The sequence below is a fragment of the Podarcis tiliguerta genome (genome assembly GCF_965153285.1).
Source record: "Podarcis tiliguerta genome assembly, chromosome: 7".
Lineage (NCBI taxonomy): Eukaryota > Metazoa > Chordata > Lepidosauria > Squamata > Lacertidae > Podarcis > Podarcis tiliguerta.
This window is the reverse complement of record NC_139540.1, coordinates 82,892,016-82,917,808: the sequence shown is the minus strand read 5'-3', so window position 1 is coordinate 82,917,808 and position 25,793 is coordinate 82,892,016. Positions and strand designations below refer to the sequence as shown.

Genomic DNA, 25,793 nt, shown 5'->3' with positions numbered 1-25,793 from the left:
GCAATATTAGAGCTTTGTCCTGCTTGGACGTCCTTCATCCAAAGCACAAATAAACAAGTGGCTGTGTGACGAAGCATTCATAGCTACTTTCTCATACACTAGATTTGGCCCATATCTCTTTGGCTCAAATATATTCAGTCTACACCACGGGTAGGGAAGCCTTTCAGATGGGAGGCCGCATTACCATGGTGGAAAACTGTCCGTGATTGCATTCCGCAATTCGGCAGGGGCAAGCGCACCCACAAAATCCCCACCCCAAAGCTGTTTCCCATGGAAACTGAGGCATATAGTTAATTCTTAAAAGTTTCACCTTCCGGTTTCTCCGTAGACTTTTAAAAACAAAATTGGTTTTAAAACCTCTCCTTTAATCTATTCCGATAGTTCAAAGGGTGAAAAGAACTCTGTAATGCTATCAGAGGATTGCAAATAATCAGTACCCATCAGAATTGCAAATCCTGCCTTAAAGGTAAAGGTAAAGGGACCCCTAACCGTTAGGTCCAGTCTTGAACAATTCTGGGGTTTGCGGCGCTCATCTCACTTTACTGGCCAAGGGAACCAGTGTACAACTTCTGGGTCATGTGGCCAGCATGACTAAGCCGCTTCTGGTGAACCAGAGCAGCGCACAGAAACGGCGTTTACCTTCCCGCCGGAGCGGTACCTATTTATCTACTTGCACTTTGACGTGCTTTCGAGCTGCTAGGTGGGCAGGAGCAGGGACCGAGCAACGGGAGCTCACTCCGTTGCGGGGATTCGAACCGCTGACCTTCTGATTGGCAAGCCCTAGGCTCTGTGGTTTAGACCACAGCGCCACCCGCGTTCCTAAACCCTGCCTTAGAGTTATTCAAAGCCTCACGCTTCAGAATGCAATGGCATATAAACATTGCATGTATTTGCAACAGAAACCAAGTATGCTTCTCTGCGGAGACATGTTCCCTTTGTGTGGCAGAGGAAGGAGCTACAATTGCACACTTGGAGCAGCACCAAAGCCCTTTTCCTTCTCAGCTGCTCCCTGCTGGCTGGGAAGGGACTCAGAGCGCTGCATTAGGCTGTGAAGACATCTGGCCCATGAGCTGGGGTTCTAGTCTACATACTGGTCAGTGGCGTAGCGTGGGGGGTGCAGGGGGGGCCGGCCGCACCGGGCGCAACATCGGGGGGGGGGCGCTTGCACTCGCAGCTCTCTGCCCCTACCTGGCTCACTCACTCTCTCTCACTGCAGTGCTGGCTGTGCGAATCCAATCCGAGCCGCCGGGTCGCCGCCCACTGTGGAGGGAAGGGTGCCAGGCATGCGGTGCGGAGAGAGAGCGGGGGACTATCTCGGGGAGGGACAGTGCAGCGGGGGGGGGGGCGCAAATTACTTGCCTTGCCCCGGGTTAGGGGGCGCAAATTACTTGCCTTGCCCCGGGTGCTGACAACCCACGCTACGCCACTGATACTGGTTGACATGCCGGTTGACTCTCAGTTAAAAAACAAAAGGAAAAAACCGTGTAGAGTAAAAAGAGAGGCCTAGAATCTTCATGGTAAAGCTATATACATTCCATGCTGAACCCTGAGCTGCTGCATCTAGATGCGAATGATAGCAGGAAGCTGTTCTGATGTTCTTCTTCCTTGATTTCCAGATTCGAACTCTACAAGAACAATTGGAGAACGGCCCCAACACCCAACTTGCTCGCTTGCAGCAAGAAAATTCCATTCTCAGAGATGCTTTAAACCAGGCCACAAGCCAGACCGAGAGCAAGTAAGATGAACAGCATTTTAGTTAATGTGAAAATGTAATGTCAGAGGAAAGAATTTTATAGCAGTGGGCTGTGCAGACAATAGGTGTGGCTTCAGTGTGAAGTATTTGAGTTAGTTACCGTATTTTTCGCCCCGTAGGACACACTTTTCCCCCTCCAAAAATGAAGGGGAAATGCGTGTGCGTCCTATGGGGCGAATGCAGGCTTTCGCTGAAGCCTGGAGAGTGAGAGGGGTCGGTGCGCACCGACCCCTCTCGCTCTCCAGGCTTCAGGAAGCTATCCGCAAGCCTGGGGAGCCCGCGGGAGTTCCCGCCGGGCTCCCCAGGCTTGCGGATAGCAGCCTGTTCTGGGGGCTACGGTCGGGGGAAGCTCGGCTTCCCCAGCCCCGCACCTGGGGGGGAAATAATTTTTTTCTTTATTCCCCCCCCCCAAAAAAAAACTAGGTGCGCCCTATGGGCCGGTGCGCCCTATAGGGCGAAAAATACGGTAGGTGTTAACACTGAATAATTTCTTTATTGTGTGAATTCTGTTCTGGGAATATTCACTTAGTAGGCAACATCCAGAACAGTTGATCATTGTCATTGTCATTTTCCCCAACCCACTCCAAAAAGGTAGGTGTTGTTCTCTATTTCCAGTCACTTGCTATCACTGATTTTGCAGCAGCGATCAATTTAGTTGTCACCTCTGGATCATTTTTTAAGATGACCGTTTTAGAATAACCAAATATAACTATCTTGGGCATGAAAGGGAGATAGCATTTCCCAAATAACCACAGATATTGAATTCCAGAATTGCATTTGAGGACATTCCTTCCAAATCTGCATAAAATCTGTTTTAAATAACTGCTTCTCCAACAGTTATCATGCCCTAATATCTATCCAGTATTAAATTTAACTTACGTGGAGTATCATTCTCAAAGAATATTATAATAGTTCTCCTTCAAATCAGCAGATAACAATTTAGGTGGAACATTTGCCTGTAACCATTTCCATTATTTCATGTTCCTGTCCCTTATATATGCTTGTGGCAAGAGAAAAAAATAGTGACCTATATTGCTAGGAAAATATGGATGGTGAGGAAACAAGATGCCGATACATTTCCATTTTTCAAATGTTGCATATAGGCAGATTTTACAGTTTTTTAAAACCGGAATTGTTTTGAAGCAAGCTTGATCCACACCTTACTGTTTCAACTTTTGCAATTCAGACAAAATGCTGAACTGGCCAAACTGCGTCAGGAATGTAGCAGACTAGGCAAAGAGTTGACTGAAAAGTTGGGCACATTACAGCAGGTGGAAGAACAGAAAAAGGTCTTGGAGACGAAGGTTGCTGCCTCTGAAGAGCAAATCCGTCAGCTCCAGGTCAGTAACAGACAGGCACCAATAATTCTGTGCTTAACGGTGAAAAGATTGCTAGAAGTTGAAAGATTTGGGTTCTGTTCCTAGTCATGGCAGATTTGCGTCCCACTGTAAAGGCCCTTCAGATATCCATGGGGCAGGAAATCAGTAGGGTGGCCCCTGCCCCCTGCTGTGTATGTCACCATTCAATTCACATGGTTGCAGGGCTGTTATTCATCTATGCACCCTGATGTTGTATGGACTTGTCATATGCAGCTGTTTGACCAATGCAGTGTCTGTAATTAAGGAAAATGTGTTACACAACAGATAATCATTTGGGTTCAAATGGTCTGTTTCATAGACAAAGCCTTTTCCCCACATTGGAGGAATGAAAGAATGAGTGAGTGAGTTGGTTAGTTAGTATACCATCTTTCATCCGTAGATCTCAAGGTGTTTCACAACAGAAAAATCACAAAATGCATAGGAATTACATTCTGTAGGAAATAGTTTTCCATTTATACACAATATTGCATACAGTGGTGCCTCGCAAGACGAAAAGAATCCGTTCCGCGAGTCTCTTCGTCTAGCGGTTTTTTCGTCTTGCGAAGCAACCCTATTAGCGGATTAGCGCTATTAGCGGTTTAGCGGCTATTAGCGGCTATTAAAGGCTTAAGGGATTAGCGGATTAGCTGCTAAAAGGCTATTAGCAGCTTAGTGCCTTAGAAAAAGGGCGTGGGGAGCGAAAAAAAATCGCAAGACATTTTCGTCTTGCGAAGCAAACCCATAGAGAAATTCGTCCTGCGAAGTGCATTGAAAAACGGAAAACCCTTTCGTCTAGCGGGTTTTTCGTCTTGCGAGGCATTTGTCTTGCGGGGCACCACTGTATTCATCTTAAGACTGATATGAAACTGTCTCTTATCTAATTCAGATGCATCTGGGGCCATTATAAAGGGTCTCATAAGATCTGGCCCTTTTGGCACAGCATCTAAGGCAGGCATAGGCAAACTCCAGCCCTCCAGATGTTTGGGACTGCAATTCCCATCATCTCTGACCACTGGTCCTGTTAGCTAGGGATGATGGGAATTGTAGTCCCAAACATCTGAAGGGCCAGAGTTTGCCTATGCCTGATCTAAGGTACCTTCCCATTCAGGAAATCAGTGGATAGGGTCTTCCATTGCTTTTTCAGAAGATCTGTTTAGGGTTCTGGAAGCATGGCACATTGGGGGATAATCAGACTGTCGTATCCCTCCAGTCCCGGAATTTGTCATACTTTGTGTCAGCTCTGTGGCCAGTGGGCAACAAACTGAAAGCACAATGGGCTTTGGAGACAAGTAGACCGGGGGATGTGTGGTCCGCCCAGGAACTGCTGTTCACTGTTCTGCCATCACAACAACCCCACCCCTCCACGTCTCAGGGTGATAAAATGGAATAAGCTCATGAACAACTCTAAGGAAACTGCATTGGACGCAAATTCATTTATTTATACCTGCTTTCCTGAATGTATCTGCACTGGAAACTGCAGCAATTGTTGCTTTCTGGTACTCGTGACAAATAAATATGTGTGCTTCACGTGTGACAAAGTTCCTGAATAGCAGTGATATCCATGAAGTCATCTGTGAAGCTGTCTCCATGACTGTATGCATGCTTGAATGAATGAATGAATGAATGAATGAATCTTTATTTGCGTCAGCCATTGGCCATAGCAATAAAACAACAATACGATATACAAAGCATTGAAATAAAAAGTCAATTATATAAAATACATTTTAGGGTTTTGAATCAATAGTCAAACAGTGGATGTTATTTTAATTGCCCCAGCTAAAAACTGGCAACCTAAAAACCTGCTCATCTTGATCTGTATTGCATGCTTTGGGAAGTACAGGACAGGAATTGTCACGGCAATAATCAGGGCTATCCCAGGATGTTTTGCCACCGAAGGCAAAACGGAAAGCACCCTTGCCTCATCCTCTGGCAGCGGATGGTGGGCCTTGGCTGTGCAGTGGATGAGGAGGCAGCCAACAGGTGCAAGAGTCAGTGAGGAGGGTACTCCATGGAGGTTGGATCTGCTGCCCCGAGGCAACTGCCTCACTGTACCTCATATGCACAGTGCCCTGGTATGACATGCTAGAAGCCACGTGGCTTTCAAAAAGTCACCCTGTGCTTTTGTCTCCCATCTTAATTTTTATCCCGGTGCTATACCAGCTGCACTGGCTCCCGGTGGAGTACAGGATCAGGTTTAAGGTGCTGGTTTTAACCTTTAAAGCCCTATACAGCCTAGGACCCTCGTACCTACGGGACCGCCTCTCCTGGTATGCCCCACAGAGAAACTTACGGTCTTCAAATAAAAACATCTTGAAGGTCCCAGGCCACAGAGAAGTTAGGCTGGCCTCAACTAGAGCCAGGGCTTTTTCAGCCGTGGCTCCGATCTGGTGGAACACTCTGTCACAAGAGACCAGGGCCCTGCGGGACTTGACATCTTTCCGCAGGGCCTGCAAGACAGAACTGTTCCACCAGGCCTTTGGCCAGGGCACAGCCTGACTCCCTCCCTCGGCAATCTTCGCGGAGCTCTGGCCCAATGGTTGCCAGTGGCTTGAATTCATTAATTTTATAATGAATGATTTTAGAGTGTTGTTTCTGCTGCACTTTTGTACTGTTTTATTGTTGTTAGCCGCCCTGAGCCTGGCTTCGGCTGGGGAGGGCGGGATATAAATAAAATTTATTATTATTATTATTATCCCACCTCCTTCATGCAGATATCCCAAAAAGAAAAGGAGGCACCACTGCAGAAAAGCTTGGAAGAGATGGGCGAAGAACTCTGCAAATCCCAAGCCAGCTATCAGAGCTTGCAGAAAGAGCTGGGAAAGGCAAAAGAGCAGCAGTCCAGTCTTGCTGGTGAGATCGCATTGTAGGGAGGATGTCACAAAATCCTCCGTCTGGCACACACCCCTCTAAAATAAGTCTCTCTCCCCCCCACTATAACGACCCCCCAACTATTAGCTAGTACAGTCATACCTCGGGTTTCAGACGCTTCAGGTTGTGCGTTTTCGAGATAAAGACACGCCAAAACCCGGAAGTACCGGAATGGGTTACTTCTGGGTTTCGACGCTTGCGCATGCGCGGAATCGCAACCCGTGCGTGTGCAGACGCGGCGCTGTGGGTTGCGGACGCTGCGGGTTGCAGACGTGCCTCCAGCATGGATCATGTTCACAACCCAAGCATCCACTATAGTAAATTTGTTTGGGGTCATGGTGCTTCTGTGAATGGTGGTTGCCCAGTTCCAGGCTCTGATACGTAATCCTGATTTTTAACATCCATTTCAGTTGACTTCTAGCTTGAATTGGGACAAAAACAGCTTGGCACCATCCTCTGGTGGCTCCAGCTCTATCTGGCAAGCAGATGCCAGATATTGGTGCTAAGGACAGTTCCTTGGCTTTGTGACATTTATGCTATACAGTTCTTACAAACAACAGCAACAACTTTTCCTCCATCATGTTCAACATCTACAGGTAGGTTGGTAACCTGTGGCCCTCCAGATGTTGTTGGGTTGTGACTCTCCTCCTCCCCGATTCTTGGCCACTCTGCCTGGGGGTGATGGGAGTTGCGATCCACCAGTATCTGCACCTCGAAAAGAAGATGAGATGCCTGGACATGGTTCAGAAAAGGGGAACCAAAATGATCCAGGGACTGAAACAACTCCCCAGTAAGTAAAGGTTGGGAGCTTTCAGTTTTGAAAAGAAAAGTCACATAAGAGAGAGACATGATTGTTGTTGTTGTTGTTTAGTTGTTTAGTCGTGTCCGACTCTTTGTGACTCCCTGGACCAGAGCACACCAGGCACTCCTGTCTTCCACTGCCTCCCGCAGTTTGGTCAAACTCATGTTTGTAGCTTCGAGAACACTGTCTAACCATCTCGTCCTCTGTCGTCCCCTTCTCCTTGTGCCCTCCATCTTTCCCAACATCGGGGTCTTTTCCAGGGAGTCTTCTCTTCTCATGAGGTGGCCAAAGTCTTGGAGCCTCAGCTTCAGGATCTGTACATCCAGTGAGCACTCAGGGCTGATTTCCTTAAAAATGAAGAGATTTGATCTTCTTGCAGTCCATGGGACACTCCAGAGTCTCCTCCAGCACCAAGAGAGACATGATACCTGCGTATAATATTATTAGAGAGAGTGGATCAAGAACAGTTCTCTTTCTCTCATAACACCTGGGACCACCTAATGAGGCTGAATAGTGGGAGATTCAGGACAAGAAAAAAGAAATGACTTCTTCACACAGCACATAGCTAAAACTGTGGAATTTGCATCAACACAGCACAATGATGCCCCCCCCCCCAAACCTGGACCGCTTTAAAAGGGGATTATTCATGGAGGATGAGGCTATCAAGGACTACTAGTCTTGATGGCTGTATACCACCTCTGGTGTCAGAGGCAGTAACCCTCTGATCATCAGCTGAGAGGGATGCTGTTGTGCTTATGGGCTTCCTATAGGCATTTAGTTAGCCACTGAAGAAAAGGATAATTATTAGATTGGCCTCATAGAACTTTGAAGTGTCAGGCATAGCTCTAATGGCTTTAGCCCAAATGTAGCAGAGTTTTCCTGCACAGCGAAGAAGCTAGTTGAGGTGGAAATGACTAGTCAGCTAGACTCAGAATAACTATTTACAGGATTTATTAAAAAGGAAAAGAAACCAGCAGAGTTTCTGCATACAAAACAAAGCAAAATAAATCCTTTCTTTCTCTCTCTCTCTTAACCATACACAGCACTCCTACTCCTAACACACCTAACACCAAACTGTGCTAGCATTCCTAGATAACAGAGTTGAGTGCTGGTTGTTAACCAATCAGAGTAAGTAGTTTCTAGGTCAAACAGACCTTGGCTTTCTGCCAAGAGTAAATTGACACTGCCTTGAGTTAATTGTGTGAAGCCAGAATCTGTAAGTTTTCATGAGAATCAATTAACAGAAATTGAACATGGCCTTGGCTGTCATCCAGCAGGCTTCTTTTAATGTTTGGTCACAGTTAAATAAATGTGGCTGCCGGTGCCACCATCTCATCTAATTTGGCCCGAATTCTGAAAGAAAATGGACTAGGGCAGGAACCCCCAAACTCAGCCCTCCAGATGTTTTGGGACTACACTTCCCATCATCCCTGACCACTGGCCCTTTTAGCTAGGGATGATGGGAGTTGTAGTCCCAAAACATCTGGAGGGCTGGGTTTGGGGTTGCCTGGACTTCCAGAGGCAAAGCCAAGAATGTATATGGAATACTGAAATTGCACCCACCTTTATTCCCAGTGCTGTTTATACAAGCAGGGCTTATTTTTATCTTTTATTCATTCCACCAAGCTGGATGCGCAGCACAATGTTACTACATTTCAGAAAAGCTTTGTTTCCAAACTGTTAATGATTTTTGTATGGTGTAATGAGATGTCTGGATCAACCTAGTTCTATCCCATGCTGGTTTCTCTCTTGTCCCGTTTGTGGGTGGAATTTTTAAGGGGAATCTTCTAAGAAAACTGTCAAGCTTTTTACTCTGTCTCTCTCTCACACACAACTTATTACACACCCTTTACGTGGTCGTCCCAAGGCTGCCTCTTTCTGTAACATTTTACAGCTGCTTGAAGCAGCTAATACCTCCTCCACACAGTAAGTAAATAAATAATCTGCACATCTAGTGGCGTAGCGTGGGGGGTGCAGGGGGGGCCGGCCACACCGGGTGCAACATTTGGGGGGGGCGCTCGCACTCGCAGCTCTCTGCCCCTACCTGGCTCACTCACTCTCACTGCAGTGCTGGCTGTGCGAATCCGATCCGAGCCGCCGGGTCGCCACCCACTGTGGAGGGGAGGGTGCCAGGCGTGCGGTGCGGTGCGGAGAGAGAGCGAGGGACTATCTGGGGGAGGGATAGTGCAGCGGGGGGGGGGCGCAAATTACTTGCCTTGCCCCGGGTGCTGACAACCCACGCTACGCCACTGTGCACATCCAGTTTGGTGGAATACATGGAGGGCAGTAATCTTGTCCCATTCAATGTCCTTTTAAGCCCACTAGGGATGTTGAGCTGGGTGCAGGGAAGCTATCGGCATAAATTCATGGGGGCAGCCATCTGTTTCTTCGTACAATTTCCCAAGAGTGACTACATTTTATGACACATTCAAGAGTTTTTTGTTTTGTTTTTGTTTTACCGTGTACCCATTATTTATTAACTTGTATAATGCTTATTTACCAAGATGGCTTCTAAAAGGTTTACAAGTACAGTGGTACCTCGGGTTAAGAACTTAATTCGTTCTGGAGGTCCGTTCTTAACCTGAAACTGTTCTTAACCTAAGGTACCACTTTAGCTAATGGGGCCTCCTGCTGCCACTGTGCCACCAGAGCACGATTTCTGTTCTCATCCTGAAGCAAAGTTCTTAACCCAAGGTACTATTTCTGGGTTAGCGGAGTCTGTAACCTGAAGCGTCTGTAACCTGAAGTATCTGTAACCCGTGGTACCACTGTATATTAGCTGCTCTGAGTAGTGGCTGCCCTGGGACTACCTCGTAAGCCACAGATCCATTGCTTAATTCGCACATCTGTGTTCTGATCTGTTCTTGGGCCCTGAGGAGGATGGCCTGGGTAGATTGACTCCAAAAGATGCATCCCTGTGATGTAAGCAAGAGGAATGATGGGTGTAGCCTAAATTGCATGACCACGAGTGTTTTATCCACCTTTAACAGAACTTCAGTCTAAACTGCTGCACTCTGAAATGATGGTGAAGACAAAGGCAGAAGAACTAAACAGTTTACAGATTAAGTTGTCGGAAGCCACTTCCAAGAATGCAGAGCTTGCAGAGAGGATTCAATCGACCGAAGCCCTCCTAGAGGCAGGACAAATGAGAGAAGCGGAGAAAAACAAAGATGTTCAGGTCAGAGTCTTGCAATGTCCTTCCCTGCTAGCTTCTGCTTCCGATAACTTTTATTCTTTTTCAGGGGTTGCCACTCCTTATGGCACACTACCAAAGCATCATGGCATTATTACTTAACGTGCCGCTTCCTATGTTTTTAGATACAATGACTGCTTGGAAGACAGTAATGTAATTTCTTTTTTTTTAAATAATATTTATTAAAAGTTTTATAGTTACACAAAAAAGAAAAATGTGAGAGAAAAAGAAAAAAAAACAATAGAAAATTTAACAAACAATACAGCAAAAGTAAAAGGAAAAAACAATACATCAAAACACCAGAAAAAACAAAAACATGTCCAATTTCCATATCTTTATCTTTCATTTACTTATTTCCTCGACTTCCTCACACCTCCCTTTTTTGTATTCTAGTTCAAATTAGCTAACTCAGCAAATCCTTTCCCTCCTTCTCAATTTTTTGTTCTATAATTTATCTTAACACGATCTAACTTTCATTTCCTTCTCCCCCTGTATATTCAGGAAACAAACCAAACAGAAGCCAGCCAAGTGCAGTTAAGGTAAGGCTGGTAGAATACTGTGTTTTTGACACTGATCATTAAATAGTTGGTGTGTGATCATTTAGAAAATAACACTGTGATTAAAAATAGCATGCCAAGACTATTATCTCTTTTGTTTATAGACAGTGCTTTTTTTCTAAAAAAAATGTTTAGGGGTTCTCTCATTTTCCTACTCATATTGAAATACTGCCCCTCAATGAGGCCAAACTTAGATTCACAAAATGTTTAGGGGTATGGGTACCCCTGCGTCCCCCCAGAAAAAAGCACTGTTTATAGAGCTACTAGTGCGGCAGATAAGGAGGATTCTGTCCCTGTAATATATCTTTATTTCAGCAAGGATTTCAACAAGCTCCCTCACAATGTTATTGTTGACAGGCTGGGAAAATGTGGGCTAATAAGTGATGTTGGCGCTGTGGGTAAAACCTCAGCGCCTAGGACTTGCCGATCGCATGGTCGGCGGTTAGAATCCCCGCGGTGGGGTGCGCTCCCGTCGCTCGGTCCCAGCGCCTGCCAACCTAGCAGTTCAAAAGCACCCTCGGGTGCAAGTAGATAAATAGGGACCGCTTACCAGCGGGAAGGTAAACGGCGTTCCGTGTGCTGCGCTGGCTCGCCAGATGCAGCTTGTCACGCTGGCCACGTGACCCGGAAGTGTCTGCGGACAGCACTGGCTCCCGGCCTATAGAGTGAGATGAGCGCACAACCCTAGAGTCTGGCAAGACTGGCCCGTACGGGCAGGGGCACCTTTACCTTTACCTTAAGTGATGTTACTTCTGGGTGGATTTGTAACTGGTTGATGTACTATATCCAAATAATGCTAATTAATGTCTCCTCATCAACCTGCTCAGGCATGATAAGTAGAGTGCTGCAGTGTTGCTCAACATCGTAACACACACACACACACACACACACACACACACAAAAGCAATTGCATGAAGGGAATGATCATCAGATTTGCAGATGACACCAATCTAGGAGGAAGAGATAATACCTTAGACAGAAACAGGATTAGAAATGTACTTGACAGGATGAAGAACCGAGATGAGAGCAGAATGTTACATTTAGGTATGAAAAATCAGATGCAAAAATGGGGTGTGTAGGATGCCTGGCTTGACATTGGTGTTAGTTCAAGGGGAAAATACCGGTATAAAAAGGAGAATTTCCTGGATGCCAAGATCCAGGTTTGGGGCAAGTACTCTTTGGTGAGAGAACCCCAGCAGAGATTTAAAATCACAAAATATGCAGCAAAGTAAAGCATGGAAATATAGGCTGTTAGTCCTTCAAAATATGTCCTTGTGAGTTCCAAAACTTCCCTCTTCCCTCAGCATAGGGAAAGACCACTTACCTGGCAAGTTAAAAATTTGTTTACTTACAAATTCTTCGATGGTTCATGAGCTTTTCCATACAGCACCCAGAAAAAAGTTGCCCAGGCAGTAAAACTTGGCTTATAGTGGTGAAAGTCCTTAAATTATTGGTATAGGAATTCAAGAGTGGCTTGTAAGAGCCATGCGGTCTGAGCTGCAACTTCCAGCTCAGACCTCCTCACAGGCTTGATTGCCCAGCGCCTCCCAAGGTGAGCTAAGCCCAGCAGGATAGTTTACTCTGTTGTTGTTGCTCGTTTCATTTCTATAATCCTTTGTATTTTAAAGAAAACAACTCAAAGCAGTTTACAACCAACATCATAAAAAAGAATCCAGAATAAAACAGAAGTACAGAAGAAAGTCAGCTATAAAGTATATTCAAAGCAACATAATTAGCAGGAAGCTAAAACAGGGGTCGGCAGCCTAAGGCCCATGGGCAGGTAGCAGCCCACAAGGCTTGTCTAACCGGCCCATGCCGACCCCTGCCGCCATCCCCCGTCGCTGCCCACCCGCTCTTACTGGTGCGGTGCAGCGCAGGGACTGACTTCCGGGTTGATGGTGCCTGTGTGGATGCGCATGGGCACTCCTCCGACCCAAATGTGTGCCAGAAATAGAATGTGCGGGATGGAGAAGCGCCCGTGCGCATGTGCATACGCTATTTCCAGCGCACTTCCGGGATGGAGGAGCGCCAGAAATAGCGTGTGCTCACACACTCTGGCCCATCCTCCGATGGATGGAGCATCGGCCGGCCCATCCTCGGATAAGGTTGCCGACCTCTGAGCTAAAATATTACCGTATTTTTCGCTCTATAGGACGCACTTTTTCCCTTCCAAAAATTGAGGAGAAATGTGTGTGCGTCCTATGGAGCGAATGCAGGCTCCTTGGCTTCAGCGATAGCAACGCTAAGCCTCCGAAGCGCAGAGGGAGAGCTCCCCCTGCGCTCCGGAGGCTACGCGTTGCTCTTGCTGAAGCCTGGAGAGTGATAGGCGTCGGTGCACCCTATGGAGCGAAAAATACGGTAACTTCAAGATTTCAAAATAAAACATTACTAAAGGAAGTAAAATATAAAATGAGCATTTAAAACAGCATAGATAGCAAGGAAATAAAACATTGTTGCAAGCGTAGAACATCGCTGCTGCTGCTGCTGTTGCTGCCAATCCTGCCAATGGTGGTTCATGGCAGATGGCAGCTGTGGAAGCTTAGGCTCAGTGACCTGGGTCTGCTCTAAGAGACAGCCAAGATGGTCTCTGGCCTCTTCAGCAGCCTCAACTTTTGCAGTTGGAGCAGATCTTCTTGATCTCACAGCCAAGGTGGCTTCTGGCCTGTCAGCAGCATCAGCTGTTGGTCTTAACACCTTCATACGTTGATTAGGTTAACAATGGCTAAACCAACCGGCGTGTTGCAATAAAGAAATCACACCCTATCCTACCATGCCTTTCATTCCAAAAATTGCTAAATGGCTACCATAGATGCTCAGATTGGCTCATTCTTTGCTTTCCTTGTTTTATCTGTGGTGTTCAGCTATGGGTGGTTTTCAGCTAAGTATTACTCAGAGTGAGTAGATCCATTGAAATTAATTTCAGTGAGTCTACTGTGAATAAAACTTAGTTGAACACCACCCTTTGTTATTTAATGTAGGGTTGCCAGTTTCCATAATTTAATTAATCATTCTTTTGAGGAAGGAATCCCACCATATTAACATATATTTAAAGATTATCCTCTGGGGGCGTACTATGCAGTGGACCCTCGGCTTACGTTACCCTTGGGTAACATAAACTTCGGGTTGCGAAGGTGGCAAACCCGGAAGTATTTTTCTAGGTTTTGCCACTCTCGCATGCGCAGAAGCGGTCCTCTGGTTGCGAATTCCTCGGGATTCAGCCGGACCTCCGGAACGGATCCCATTCGCAACCAGAGGTACCACTGTATCTTCAAAATAATAAGTAATTGTGTGTGTGTAAAACTGTATTGTTGTGGAATATTACAGATAATTAATTTGTAAATCTTCTTTCTGCTTTAGATTCCAAGGCGTATCCACACAGGTCACCACATTAGAGAATGAAGTTTCTGAACTGAAAAATGCAGTTGAACAGCTGAAAATAAAAAACAATGTGAGTTAAGCCGACTGTATTCTTTCCCTAATATAACGAGGACTTTGGGCTGGTTTTATGAGAGCTGTCCTCCGTTTTGGGCACCTGCAGATTTGTATCTATGAAGATTGCTTATATAATGAAAGCCAGGAAATAATTAGAAAGAATTAAGAAGGGAGCATAGTGAAGGTATCTTAGCATCCAAAGCAAGTATGAGATAGGAAACTGAAAGAATACACTTAACCTGAAAGGCACTGCAGGGTTCCAATTGGTGTATGTTGGTATGTTTTTTTTTAAAGAGCCAACTGTATCAAATACAGTGGTACCTCGCAAGACGAATGCCTCGGAAGACGAAAAACTCGCAAGACGAAAAGGTTTTTCGTTTTCTGAGTTGCTTCGCAAGACGGATTTCCCTATGGGCTTGCTTCGCAAGACGAAAACGTCTTGCGCCTTTTTTTTAAAGCCGCCAATGCATTCCTATGGGAAACCGTCAATACACATTGGTGCTTCGCAAGACGAAAAAATTCACAAGACGAAAAAACTCGCAGAACAAATTAATTTCGTCTTGCGAGGCACCACTGTACATGAAATGGATTGACAAGGAGCTGGAGGCAGGGGTATGGGTGGGTGTCTGTCTTTCTGTCCGTCCGTGTGGATATGTATTTTTCCATGCATCTGCAGGCACAAATATGGAACTGGCATAAATTTATAGTTAGAATATTTTAACAAGGCAACAGCTTAAAAATAAAGTAACACAGAAGAAACCATTTGGGAGATAAGCAAGTAAAGGAGAATATATGTAAAAGACAATAAAGAAGAAAAGTAGTTCTCAAGAGAAAGAGATTCGGGTTGCGAACGTGATCTGTGCGGGATGCACATTCGCAACCCTCTGCACATGCGCGGGTTGCGATTCAGCGCTTCTGCACATGCGCGACTGCTGAAACCCGGAAGTAACCCGTTCCGGTACTTCCGGGTTTCAGCGGTCCGTAACCCAAAAAAACGCAACCTGAAGCGGCTGTAACCCGAGGTACGACTGTATTTGATTTAAGTTGCAGCAACATAAATCACATTAAAGATTCCAGCAGTTTTGAAAACGAACTTGAGTTTCCTAATGGGGATGGTTGAATTGCTGTCCTTAAAGTTTTGTGGCAGCCTTTCCACAAATAAACAATTCGTTTCTGGTGTTTGTTTCCAACAGGAGCTGCAAGAGAAGAATTTAGAAGCCATGGAAGCCCTGGCTTCTGTGGAAAAGGCATGCGAAGAAAAGCTGCTGTCTTCAACTAAAGCAAAGGTTAGCTTTCCTGTCAACCAAGGGTCAGCAAACTTACCGCGCCTTGGGCCGGAGTCTCCAGCACTGAACGTGTGATGAGCTGGAGGGCGGGGGAGCATGTGCCCATACATGTGCGCACACGCTATTTCCGGTGCACTTCCGGGTCAGAGGAGCACCAGAAATAGCTTGTGTGCATGTGCACGGGCCTCCTCCGACCCGGATGTGTACCAGAAATAACGCTTGCGCATGTGCAAATAACGCACATGCGCACAAGCTATTTCCGGTGCTCCCCCGACCCGGAAGTGGGCAGCCGCACAGTGCCGGTAAGAGTGGACAGCGGGGGTTGCCACGGGCCGGATAAACGAGTCCGTCGCGCCATATCCGGCCCGCGGCACTTAGTTTGGGGACCCTTGCTGTAAACTCTGCAGTATTTTGTACCATACAGTGACATCATTATATATGAGCCACACAGCTTCACCAGGATTGGACCAGGTTTGGCAGGCTCTGATGCAGGAGGAGGAAGAGGAAGGAACCAGGAAAAGAGTGGGAACCTAAGATGGAGGAGGGGAGGTCTCCCCTTCTCTCCCCCCCCCCCTTACATCTGTTGCTTTGGAAAAGGGCCCAGGGGTGCTGGCTCTCCCCATAGACTTTCCTGTGAAATGCCTCATTAAAGACTAGGGAAGGCTTTGATCAGCCAGTGGTGGAATTTGAGCAGATGACCGCTGTAATGGTTCTAGGGGTTGCTCGTGCGTAAGTTGCCAACACTCCTGGCTAGGTTACCTGGTTGAACCCTTTCTGTCCGGACAGCCTCAGGTTTCGTGGCTGCCTCAGTCGCTGGCAGAATCCGTCAGTGGGCGTTTCTTGAACCTCTTCCAGCATAAAAGCTGTTTGACACCCAGTCTCCTCCTGCTCTCCCTGCGCGGAAGTCTTCTGCGCAGGGAGGGTGTGGGCAGCGGAGTACCCGTACTCTCTCCGCTGGTCTCCGGCAAGGAGTCCTGGAGCCACCTCTCCGATTCCCCCATCTGCCCCCCTTCTCCACTGGTGTTACGCTGATTTTCTTCCCCAGCGGATGGGCTGCCTCTCTCCCTACTGGGACCCTCTCCGGCATCCCTCTGGAGCCTTCTCTCCGCCTCCAGCTCCGATGGCAGTTCCCTGACAACCGCAACTGAACAAGAACCCAAACAGGAGGGTGCAGTTTTGCCCCCTAAAACTAGACACCCGTTTGTGAATGGAAGCAGACCCCCCAGTCTTCAAGGAGCTCACATTTTCAATCTTGACATTACCACAAGTCTTGTGAGCGTAACCCACCTCATCTTTAAAAGAGGGTTGGGGAAACTTGTTGGGACATCTTCCCCTTACTTCACCTTCCCCAGAACTCCTGTATTGTGACTCCTGAGCACCAGGTCTGCTTTCCAGCCTGTACTTGAATACGGTTGCAGAAGTAAAGACCTCTTTCTTACTTCTAAATAAGAGTATCTGTCTATATGCAGGGGTAGGCAAACTAAGGCCCAATCGCCTTCTAAATCTGGCCCATGGACGGCCTGGGAATCAGTGTGTTTTTACATGAGTAGAATGTGTGCTTTTATTTAAAAGCATCTCTGGGTTATTTGTGGGGCATAGGAATTTGTTCATTCTCCCCCCCCCAATATAGTCCAGCCCACCACATGGTCTGCGGGACGTTGGACCAGCCCATGGCTGAAAAAGGTTGCTGACCCCTGGTCTATATGTGTGGTTTTTTTAAATGATATTTATTAAATGTTTAATAGTTACAAAAAGAAAAGAAAAAAAGAGAGAAAAAGAAACAATGAAAATTTAACAAACAATACATCAAAAATAAAAATAAAAAACAATACCACAAAACAACAAGGAAAAAAACACTAAAACATTTAAAAGCACATCCAAATTTCATTTCATTATCTTTCATATGCTTGTTTCCTCGACTTCCTCGCACCTCCCTTTTTTGTATTCTAGTTTAAATTAGCTAGTTCAACAAATCCTTTCCCTCTTTCTCAATTTTTGTTCTATAATTTATCCTAACACAATTTAACTGTATTCTAGTTCAAATTAGCTAGTTCAACAAATCCTTTCCCTCTTTCTCAATTTTTGTTCTATAATTTATCCTAACACAATTTAACTTTAAATTTTCCACTTTAGCGCATTAACAATTAATATTCATATAGTTCTTAATAACACTTCTGCTAAAACCATGTAACTTCATTCCAATATTCTTCTAACATTCATTAACTTTGCAATATTTCTGTAAATATACTTTAAATTTTTTCCAATCTTCCTCCATCGACTCTTCTCCCTGGTCTCGGATTCTGCCAGTCATTTCCGCCATTTCCATATAGTCCATCAGCTTCATCTGCCATTCTTCCCGGGTGGGTAGCTCTTGTGTCTTCCTCCCTGGTCTAGAAGTGTTGTTTGGGAACCTCACCACTCTCCACACCCCTGTTTCTGGTGCTGAAAAGAGTGGGAAGGCAAGAGATGAGCTGGAACCCATTCTTGCCCCTTATCTATCCCCCAGAGGAGGGGAAAAGTTGGCCACCCAACCAATTGAAGTGGAAGAACCGCAGTGCAGAGCAACAGGAAGCCTCTTAAAGGGTACCTGCACATTTTGCTTCATAGCTTTTTTCCCCTGGAAGAGCTAGAGACATAAAAAAAATTCAAACTCACTCTCTGACTTCTGACTGGGGCTGCTAAAGAAGGTCTTCATGGACCCCGTGGGGCACAGGAAAATATCCCCATCTACTGTTCAAAATTGGTTCAATGCATATAAATATTACATTTTATACATATTAAACTTATATCTTTAACATACAGGCTCTTGGACTGACACACATCAGCTCAAGAGATACTCAAAGATGTCTTAAGATTCCTGTTAATCAAGAGAAAGGTGTAAGGTCGTTTTCAGTTTCTGAAAGTCCTTCTTTGTTCTTCCAGGAAACATTGGAGCAACAGCTTGGAATAATTCAGGGACAAACAAGGAAGGTTCTCTTGTCCCTCTTCCCACAGATCCAGTTAGGTGATCAGCAGGTAAGCAGCAATTGTTGCTTAATGCTCTCCAGACCTAAAATGCATTGTGATTAAGGCAGTTTCAAATGGAAATAACATTAAAAAAATAAATAAAGGGAAAGATGCGCAGCAAAAGAATGCTATGCACGCATGTTTCTGGGTTCAGTCAGTGGCGTAGCGTGGGTTGTCAGCACCCGGGGCAAGGCAAGTAATTTGCGCCCCCCCCCCGCTGCACTGTCCCTCCCCCAGATAGTCCCTCTCTCTCTCTCCGCACCGCACCGCACGCTTGGCACCCTCCCCTCCACAGTGGGCGGCGACCCGGTGGCTCGGATCGGATTCGCACAGCCAGCACTGCAGTGAGAGAGAGTGAGTGAGCCAGGTAGGGGCAGAGAGCTGCGAGTACGAGCGCCCCCCCCCCCGATGTTGCGCCCGGTGCGGCCGGCCCCCCCTGCACCCCCCACGCTACGCCACTGAGTTCAGTCCACTGTACTTCCAGTAACAAATGCTTCTGGCAGTGGGGCGTCAAGGGTTGCTGCCAGTCCAGGGGCGCCATGGTTCAATGGACAGCTTCATCACTTAATTTGTTGTTGTTTAGTCATCTTAGTTGTGTTCAATTCTCCGTGACCCCATGAACCAGAGCATGCCTTGGAAACTCGCTTTCTTCTCAAAGCTTCTCCTTTTTTTATGTCCATGGAGTTTTCTTGGCAAAATACTGGAGTGGTTTGCCAGTTCCTTCTCCAGGTGGATCACATTTAGTCTAAACTCTCAGCTATGACCTGTGCGTCTTGGGTGGCCTTGCACGGCATAGCTGATAGCTTCTCTGAGTTATTCAAGCCCCTTCGCCACGACAAGGCAGTGATCCTCGGCCTTGGTCCAGTATATCTAAAGGAGCGTCTCCACCTCCATCGTTCTGTCCGGACACTGAGGTCCAGCTCCGAGGGCCTTCTGGCGGTTCCCTCGCTGCGAGAAGCCAAGTTACAGGGAACCAGGCAGAGGGCCTTCTCGGTAGTGGCGCCCGCCCTGTGGAACGCCCTCCCATCAGATGTCAAAGCGATAAACAACTACCTGACATTCAGAAGACATCTGAAGGCAGCCCTGTTCAGGGAAGTTTTTAATAAGTGACATTTTAGTGTATTTTTCATTTTTGTTGGAAGCCACCCAGAGTGGCTGGGGGAACCCAGCCAGATGGGCGGGGTACAAATATATTATTATTATTATTATTATTATTATTATTATTATTATTATCCATGAAGGGGCATCACTTACATAGGAAAGCGAAATTAAGACACTGAGCTACCTAATGGCTGTGAGTAAACGGATTCGTACTGTCACATCTTTTAATGCAAACTATACTAGCAGCACGGGACGCGGATGGCACTGTGGGTTAAACCACAGCCGATCTGAAGGTCGGCGGTTCGAATTCCCACGACAGGGTGAGCTCCCATTGCTCGGTCCCTGCTCCTGCCAACCTAGCAGTTCGAAAGCACGTCAAAGTGTAAGTAGATAAATAGGTACCGCTCTGGCGGGAAGGTAAACGGCGTTTCCGTGTGCTGCTCTGGTTTGCTGGCCACATGACCTGGAAGCTGTACGTCGGCTCTCTCGGCCAATAAAGCGAGATGAGCGCCGCAATCCCAGAGTCTTCTGAGACTGGACCTAATGGTGAGGGGTTCTTTACCTTTTTTACTAGCAACACAGTTTATGCTAAGGACCCAAGTCCAGTGGGAAGCCTTTTCTGCGAAGCTCCTTTAAGTCTTATTAGCAAATGTGTTCCTGAAAGGAAAGTTTTGTTGGTTAAAATCATTCCCTGCAAGAAAGTGGTGAGGAACCATTGTACATTAGAGATATTTTAAAAAAATATTAAGGTTTTTATAAATGGTGTAAATAAATAAATTAAAAAATGGTATCCCAAACCCAGGACAGTTGGTTTCTGTGCTTTTGGCTGCTGGGTCACTGGTTTTTATTGGACTGGGATGTTAAAGTCTTAAGCTGGTTGAGGAGAAAAGGAGTGCTTGAAGGCAGCAGACAATGTTAAAAAGGGATCCATAAGGGGAGATTAAGAGAAGGTAAGGAAGAAGAAGGGACGCGGGTGGCGCTGTGGGTAAAAGCCTCAGCGCCTAGGGCTTGCCAATCGAAAGGTCGGCGGTTCGAATCCCCGCGGCGGGGTGCACTCCCGTTGCTCAGTCCCAGCGCCTGCCAACCTAGCAGTTCGAAAGCACCCCCGGGTGCAAGTAGATAAATAGGGACCGCTTACTAGCGGGAAGGTAAACGGCGGGAAGGTGGCAGCGATGTCACGCTGGCCACGTGACCCGGAAGTGTCTCCGGACAGCGCTGGCCCCCGGCCTCTTGAGTGAGATGGGCGCACAACCCTAGAGTCTGTCAAGACTGGCCTGTACGGGCAGGGGTACCTTTACCTTTACCTTTTTAAGGAAGAAGAAATTGAGACAGAGTGATTTAGACAAGTACAAGCTCTTAAATATGGAGAGACTGTTGAAAGTATGATCTGGAAGGGAATATAATACTCAGCAATGTTTATGCACTTCATAAGCCCAGAGTGGCTGGGGAGGCCCAGCCAGATGGGTGGGGTATAAGTAATAAATTATTATTATTATTATTATTATTATTATTATTATTATTATTATTATTATTATCATTTGTTTCCTTCTCAGGCGTATGGTGAATGGTTGCAACAGTTTAAAGAAAAGGCTCTGGAAACCCTTCAGTCGCAGGGTGCAAGAACAGAACCTGTAGGTATAATCTGCAAATACCCTCACATGAAAAGTGTTATACAACACAGTAACAAATATCGCGGGTGGACCATACTAATAAGGCCTCATTTGTAGAACTTGGCATTGAGCCACACAATAGGGGCGGAGGTTTTCTTTGTTGAATAGCAGCTGGACGGGCAGCAATAGCAGCGTCCCTCCTATGGAAGGGAGGCCATTTTTATTGGGAATCCAGTGCAGTAGGAAACCCATGAACACCAACTGGGCCTGTCTGTGGCTAGTATAATTGTACCTTAGATCCTGAACGCCCTGGAACTTGGACATTTTGGCTCCTGTATGCCGCAAACCCGGAAGTGATTGTTCTGGCTTGCTTGCAAATGTTCTTTTGGAACCCAAACGTCCGACGGGGCTTCCGCAGCTTCTGATTAGCTACAGGACCTTCCTGCAGCCAATCAGAATCTGCAATTCGGTTTTCGAACGTTTTGGAGGTTGAACGGTCTTTCAGAAACAAACAGAAAATCACACAAACCAGACCCATTGGATACAATCACACACATTGTAACATATTGTGTAGTTTGGTTATTTGTCTAGTGGCAGATACCCATGTTTGAAGAAGGCTAATAACTTGGTGTTAAAGAAAACATTTGTTTATATATATAATTTTTATTGGTTTTTACACGTTTTCCAAACGTAACTTCCCATTTTAAACAACATAACAAACCTTTGGCTATCACAGCCTAGGACTTCCATCCACCTCAACTGATGGTTTTCTAACTTCCTTTCTAATTTTGCATTTTATTATTATAATTTATGCTATAAAGTCCAAATCCTAAATAAACTCCTTCTTAGTCCTCTTTCGCAATAATTCATATCGTTCTCCTTACAAAACTTCTTGTAACCCTACAAGCGATGCCAATTGATTACAATTGTCTTTCAAATACAGTGGTGCCTCGCAAGACGAAAAGAATCCGTTCCGGGAGTCTTTTCGTCTTGCGGTTTTTTCGTCTTGCGAAGCGAGCCCATTGACGGAGTAGCGCTATTAGCGCTATTGGCTAAAAAAGGGCTAAAAACGGCTTTTGGGGGGGTTAGCGGTTTTGCTGCTAAAATGCTTTTAGCAGCTTAGTGATTCAGAATAAGGGGTTTTGGAGCAAAAAAAAAATTCGATTTTTTTCGTCTTTTTTCGTCTTGCGAAGCAAGCCCATAGGGAAATTCGTCTTGCGAAGCGCCTCTGCAGATGGAAAACCCTTTCGTCTTGCGGGTTTTCCGTCTTGCGAGGCATTCGTCTTGCGGGGCACCACTGTATATCATTAATTTCTTCCAGTCCTTCAGGAAAATCTGGTCTTGCTGGTTCCAAATTTTCCCAGTTAATTTCGCCAACTCGGCATAATCCATCAATTTCATATGCCACTCTTCTTTTGTTGTTAATTCTTCCTGCTTCCATCTTTGGGCTAACAGTATCCTTTCTGCAGTTGTCGCATATAAAAACAATTTTCATCACACTTATGAATCTCTGTACGTACAATACCAAGTAAAAGGGCTTTTAGGCTGTTTTTTAACAAACGTATATTTCAACATTTTTAAAATCTCATTAGAAAACATTTCCCAGAAGTTCTTCACTTTCTTAAATTCCCACCACATGTGGTAAAAAGTACCTTCTTTTTCCTTACATTTCCAACATTTATTATTTGTTCCATACATTTTAGCTAATTTCACTGTTTAATTTGTTTCATACATTTTAGCTAATTTCACTGGTGTTATATACCATCTGTTCATCTTTTTCATTATATTTTCCTTTAAAGCACTGCAGGCAGTAAAATTTATTCCCTCCATAATTTTTACCAATCTTCTAATTGTATATTATGACCAGTATCTTTAGCCCAATGTTAAATAAAATATTTGGGCTCACCCCTCCTGCAGCTCTTAGTCAAAATATCTTCCAAAGCCCTGGAAGCTTCCTTCTACCATATGCTGCTCCTCCCCATCCCAGTGTGCACACAACAGTTTGAAAGCCTTGAATCTCCTTAATGTAACAGGTCTAAATAAGCAAAACGTGTTGCATGGGCACATATTTTGCTTAAAAGAGGATGGCAAATCCTAAATCACAGTCTAGAGGAGAAAACAAACAGTATCCAAATCTACATTTTATTTCCCCCAGATGTAAAGTGGGTCAAGCCGATTTAAAATGGCACCAGGGGAGGATTTTGAGTCCTGGGCGTGGGAGGGTTTCTCACTCACTTTCTATAATAAAAAAAGCACCCTCCCTCAAGCTGGAGAAGACCACCAGCGATCACGATGAGTTGTAGCCAGTATAGCTCTAAGTGAAGATTTTGTCAGCACACGGATTTCTGTTTGTACAACATTCCCCTCTGTCCTGCCCACATGCACCCCCTCAATCGGTTCTTCGGGTTTCCCTCAACCCTATGGAGCAGATTTGAGGAGATTTGCAGCATGTACAGGCAGATTAAAGGGGAGGAAGGTCCCATTGCAGAAGGGGAAATCCTTGCATGGATGGGATGAATTAGTTCCATATTGGCCCAGTCTAGCAAGTAGTTTTGCCTTTCAGTATTTACTTGTGTATTTTCTGAAATTATTATATAAATGCATTTGTGTAGTATATCACACCCACTCTGATTTTGGCATGCTGAATTTTGTGGCATTTTTAGGTTTGGGGTTGATGGAGTTTTTGGCTGCTTTCAACTCTGGTATTGAATCTACTCAGTGCAGTTTCCTCTAAAAGCTTGTCTCTGAAATGTGTTTTTAGGAGATGACACTTCCTTTAAGAGAAGCAAATGAGGCAATGAGTGCCCTGCAAGCAGAATGTGATCAGTATAGGACCATTCTTGCAGAGACAGTAAGTGAAATTGTTTATACCAGATAGACATATTACATTGAGTCCAGTTGACTGGGTACTGCTCAGAAAAGTTGTTTTCCCGTAAGGGCCATTGTTTCTATGCTTTGCTTGTCCTGGATGTCATGTACTGAAGTTCTCACCCTGGGCCAGCAGGAGGATACTGTAGATAGTTCAGGTCCTCATATGCAAATAAGGGTCGAAAGTGACATTCAGTGATTGGATAGTTACAGAAAGTGGTTACTGTTGCGTTGTAGTGGAGCTCTATATAAGCAGGCTGGCTGAACCCTTCACTTCAGTTCTGTTCTGGCCTGTGAATAAACAAGAGCTGTATGAAGAATCGCTGTGTTGTCTGATATGTTCACCCACAACTTAACACTGGGATAGATGCCACTTTTGGACATTCTACTCTATAATAGACCTGTTCTGCTCCAGAGGAAGAACTGAGGGGAGAGAGATTTTCTGCAGGCAATGGCTTTTCCACCTGTCTTGCCCCACCCTCCAGCCCCGGGAGCCTTTCCCAGATTATGACTCTGAAAACAGCAGAAACAACCTGGAAGAAAGGAGTTCAGGGATAGTTTTCTCGGAACAACGGATGTGGTTAATTATTCTGTGTTTAACAGTTTTTAAGTTGTTAGTTTTTCCAAGTTCTGGAACTGAGCAGTCTCTTGCTCAAGATTTGCAGAGCTAGTGGCAAGAGTACCAACCTATCTAATGAGGAGAATGAACTTCAAATGTGAAGTCCTTTCTATTCTCAGTTGTGTTTTCATGCTTTGTTTCTCAAAACTAGGAAAGGATGCTCAAGGACTTGCAGAAGAGCGTGGAGGAGGAGGAGCAGGTGTGGAAAGCGAAGCTGGTTGCATCTGAAGAAGCACTTCAGAAGGTACTTGCCGAAGGGGAGTGTGTGTCTTCGCCTGCATGCTTTAGAGTTGTTACCGAAACCACTTTCTCCTTGTGACCAGTATGAGCACTGTGCAAGGAAGGTGTTTGATCAAGTCAACCATCACTTTCCACTGTGCAGCGCAGAGGTGATGGTGAAACATTTCATTGGTTCACCCCTCTGCCAACGATATTATTCCATGTCCAAAAATTAGGCACTTCCCCTCAGGTGGTTTAGATAATGGAGGTGAACGTGTGTAGCTTTTTCAGTTATGTGTTAAGGAAGAACCGCCTGAGATCTATGGGTGAAGGGCAGGATATAAATTTAATTAATAAGTAATAATGATGATGATGATAATAATACACAGCTGGAAATTATCTACTTGCAACCTCACTTTCAGCTGATAGCCCTTAGGTGTTTTGCCTTGTTTTCCTTGAGCCCAAGGCATGTAAGCAGAACTCTAGATGGCCTATTTGTGCCAAGATATCTCTCAAGTGAAAATATTGACGGTAAATGCTATACACTAATGCTCTAATTTCTGGTCCCTTGGGTGTGGGAAATGCTTCATTTAGTCCCAGGACCAAATGAAATCTCTTGAAGATGATGTGGAGAAGTTAAAGATGGAACTTCAGAATACAGACAAGGTATGGAAGCATTCCAAGACTCCAGAAGGAAAGTACATGAAAAATTTGAAAATGGGGCATTTTACCTCTTTCCTTTAGACTGTGGGACATGAAATTGGCTAACGCAGAGCAAGCCCAAAGCATGACTGGGATGGGGAATCCCAACCCAGCCTTTCCTTAAGAGGAGGGAGGATTTTTTGTGGTGTCCAGGAATGTATAAGTATGACCCCAATGCAAATTTTCTGGTATAAGGGGGAAATGTGATTTTAACAGCTTCCTGTTGTTCTCCCTGCCCCCCACTTTTTTAACAGCTGAAAGAATACACCTCTCTCTTGGAAGCACAGCTGGAAAATCACTTGGCAACAGCCAACTCCGAACGTCAGAATTACATGAAAGAAGTTGAGCATGTAAGTGTTTGTGAGACATTTGAGTTCTTAGGGAAAGTGTATCGATCATGATTTGGAGAATTGGTGGCT

The 25,793-nt window shown here is 45.4% G+C and overlaps 1 protein-coding gene across 3 annotated transcripts in view; it reads left to right on the top strand.

Annotated features, from left to right (window-relative positions):
- The window catches only part of RRBP1 (ribosome binding protein 1), a 43,674-nt gene that overhangs the window by 11,287 nt on the left and 6,594 nt on the right, over positions 1-25,793 (top strand). For all 3 annotated transcript variants that reach the window (XM_083448615.1, XM_083448616.1, XM_083448617.1), the window contains exons 6-18: positions 1,617-1,735; positions 2,940-3,093; positions 5,823-5,961; positions 9,772-9,959; positions 10,476-10,513; positions 13,889-13,979; positions 15,157-15,249; positions 18,172-18,264; positions 20,910-20,987; positions 23,728-23,817; positions 24,605-24,697; positions 25,267-25,338; positions 25,629-25,724. In XM_083448615.1, the coding sequence (XP_083304741.1) occupies positions 1,617-1,735; positions 2,940-3,093; positions 5,823-5,961; positions 9,772-9,959; positions 10,476-10,513; positions 13,889-13,979; positions 15,157-15,249; positions 18,172-18,264; positions 20,910-20,987; positions 23,728-23,817; positions 24,605-24,697; positions 25,267-25,338; positions 25,629-25,724 (1,344 nt within the window). The remainder of the gene's footprint in view (positions 1-1,616; positions 1,736-2,939; positions 3,094-5,822; positions 5,962-9,771; positions 9,960-10,475; positions 10,514-13,888; positions 13,980-15,156; positions 15,250-18,171; positions 18,265-20,909; positions 20,988-23,727; positions 23,818-24,604; positions 24,698-25,266; positions 25,339-25,628; positions 25,725-25,793) is intronic.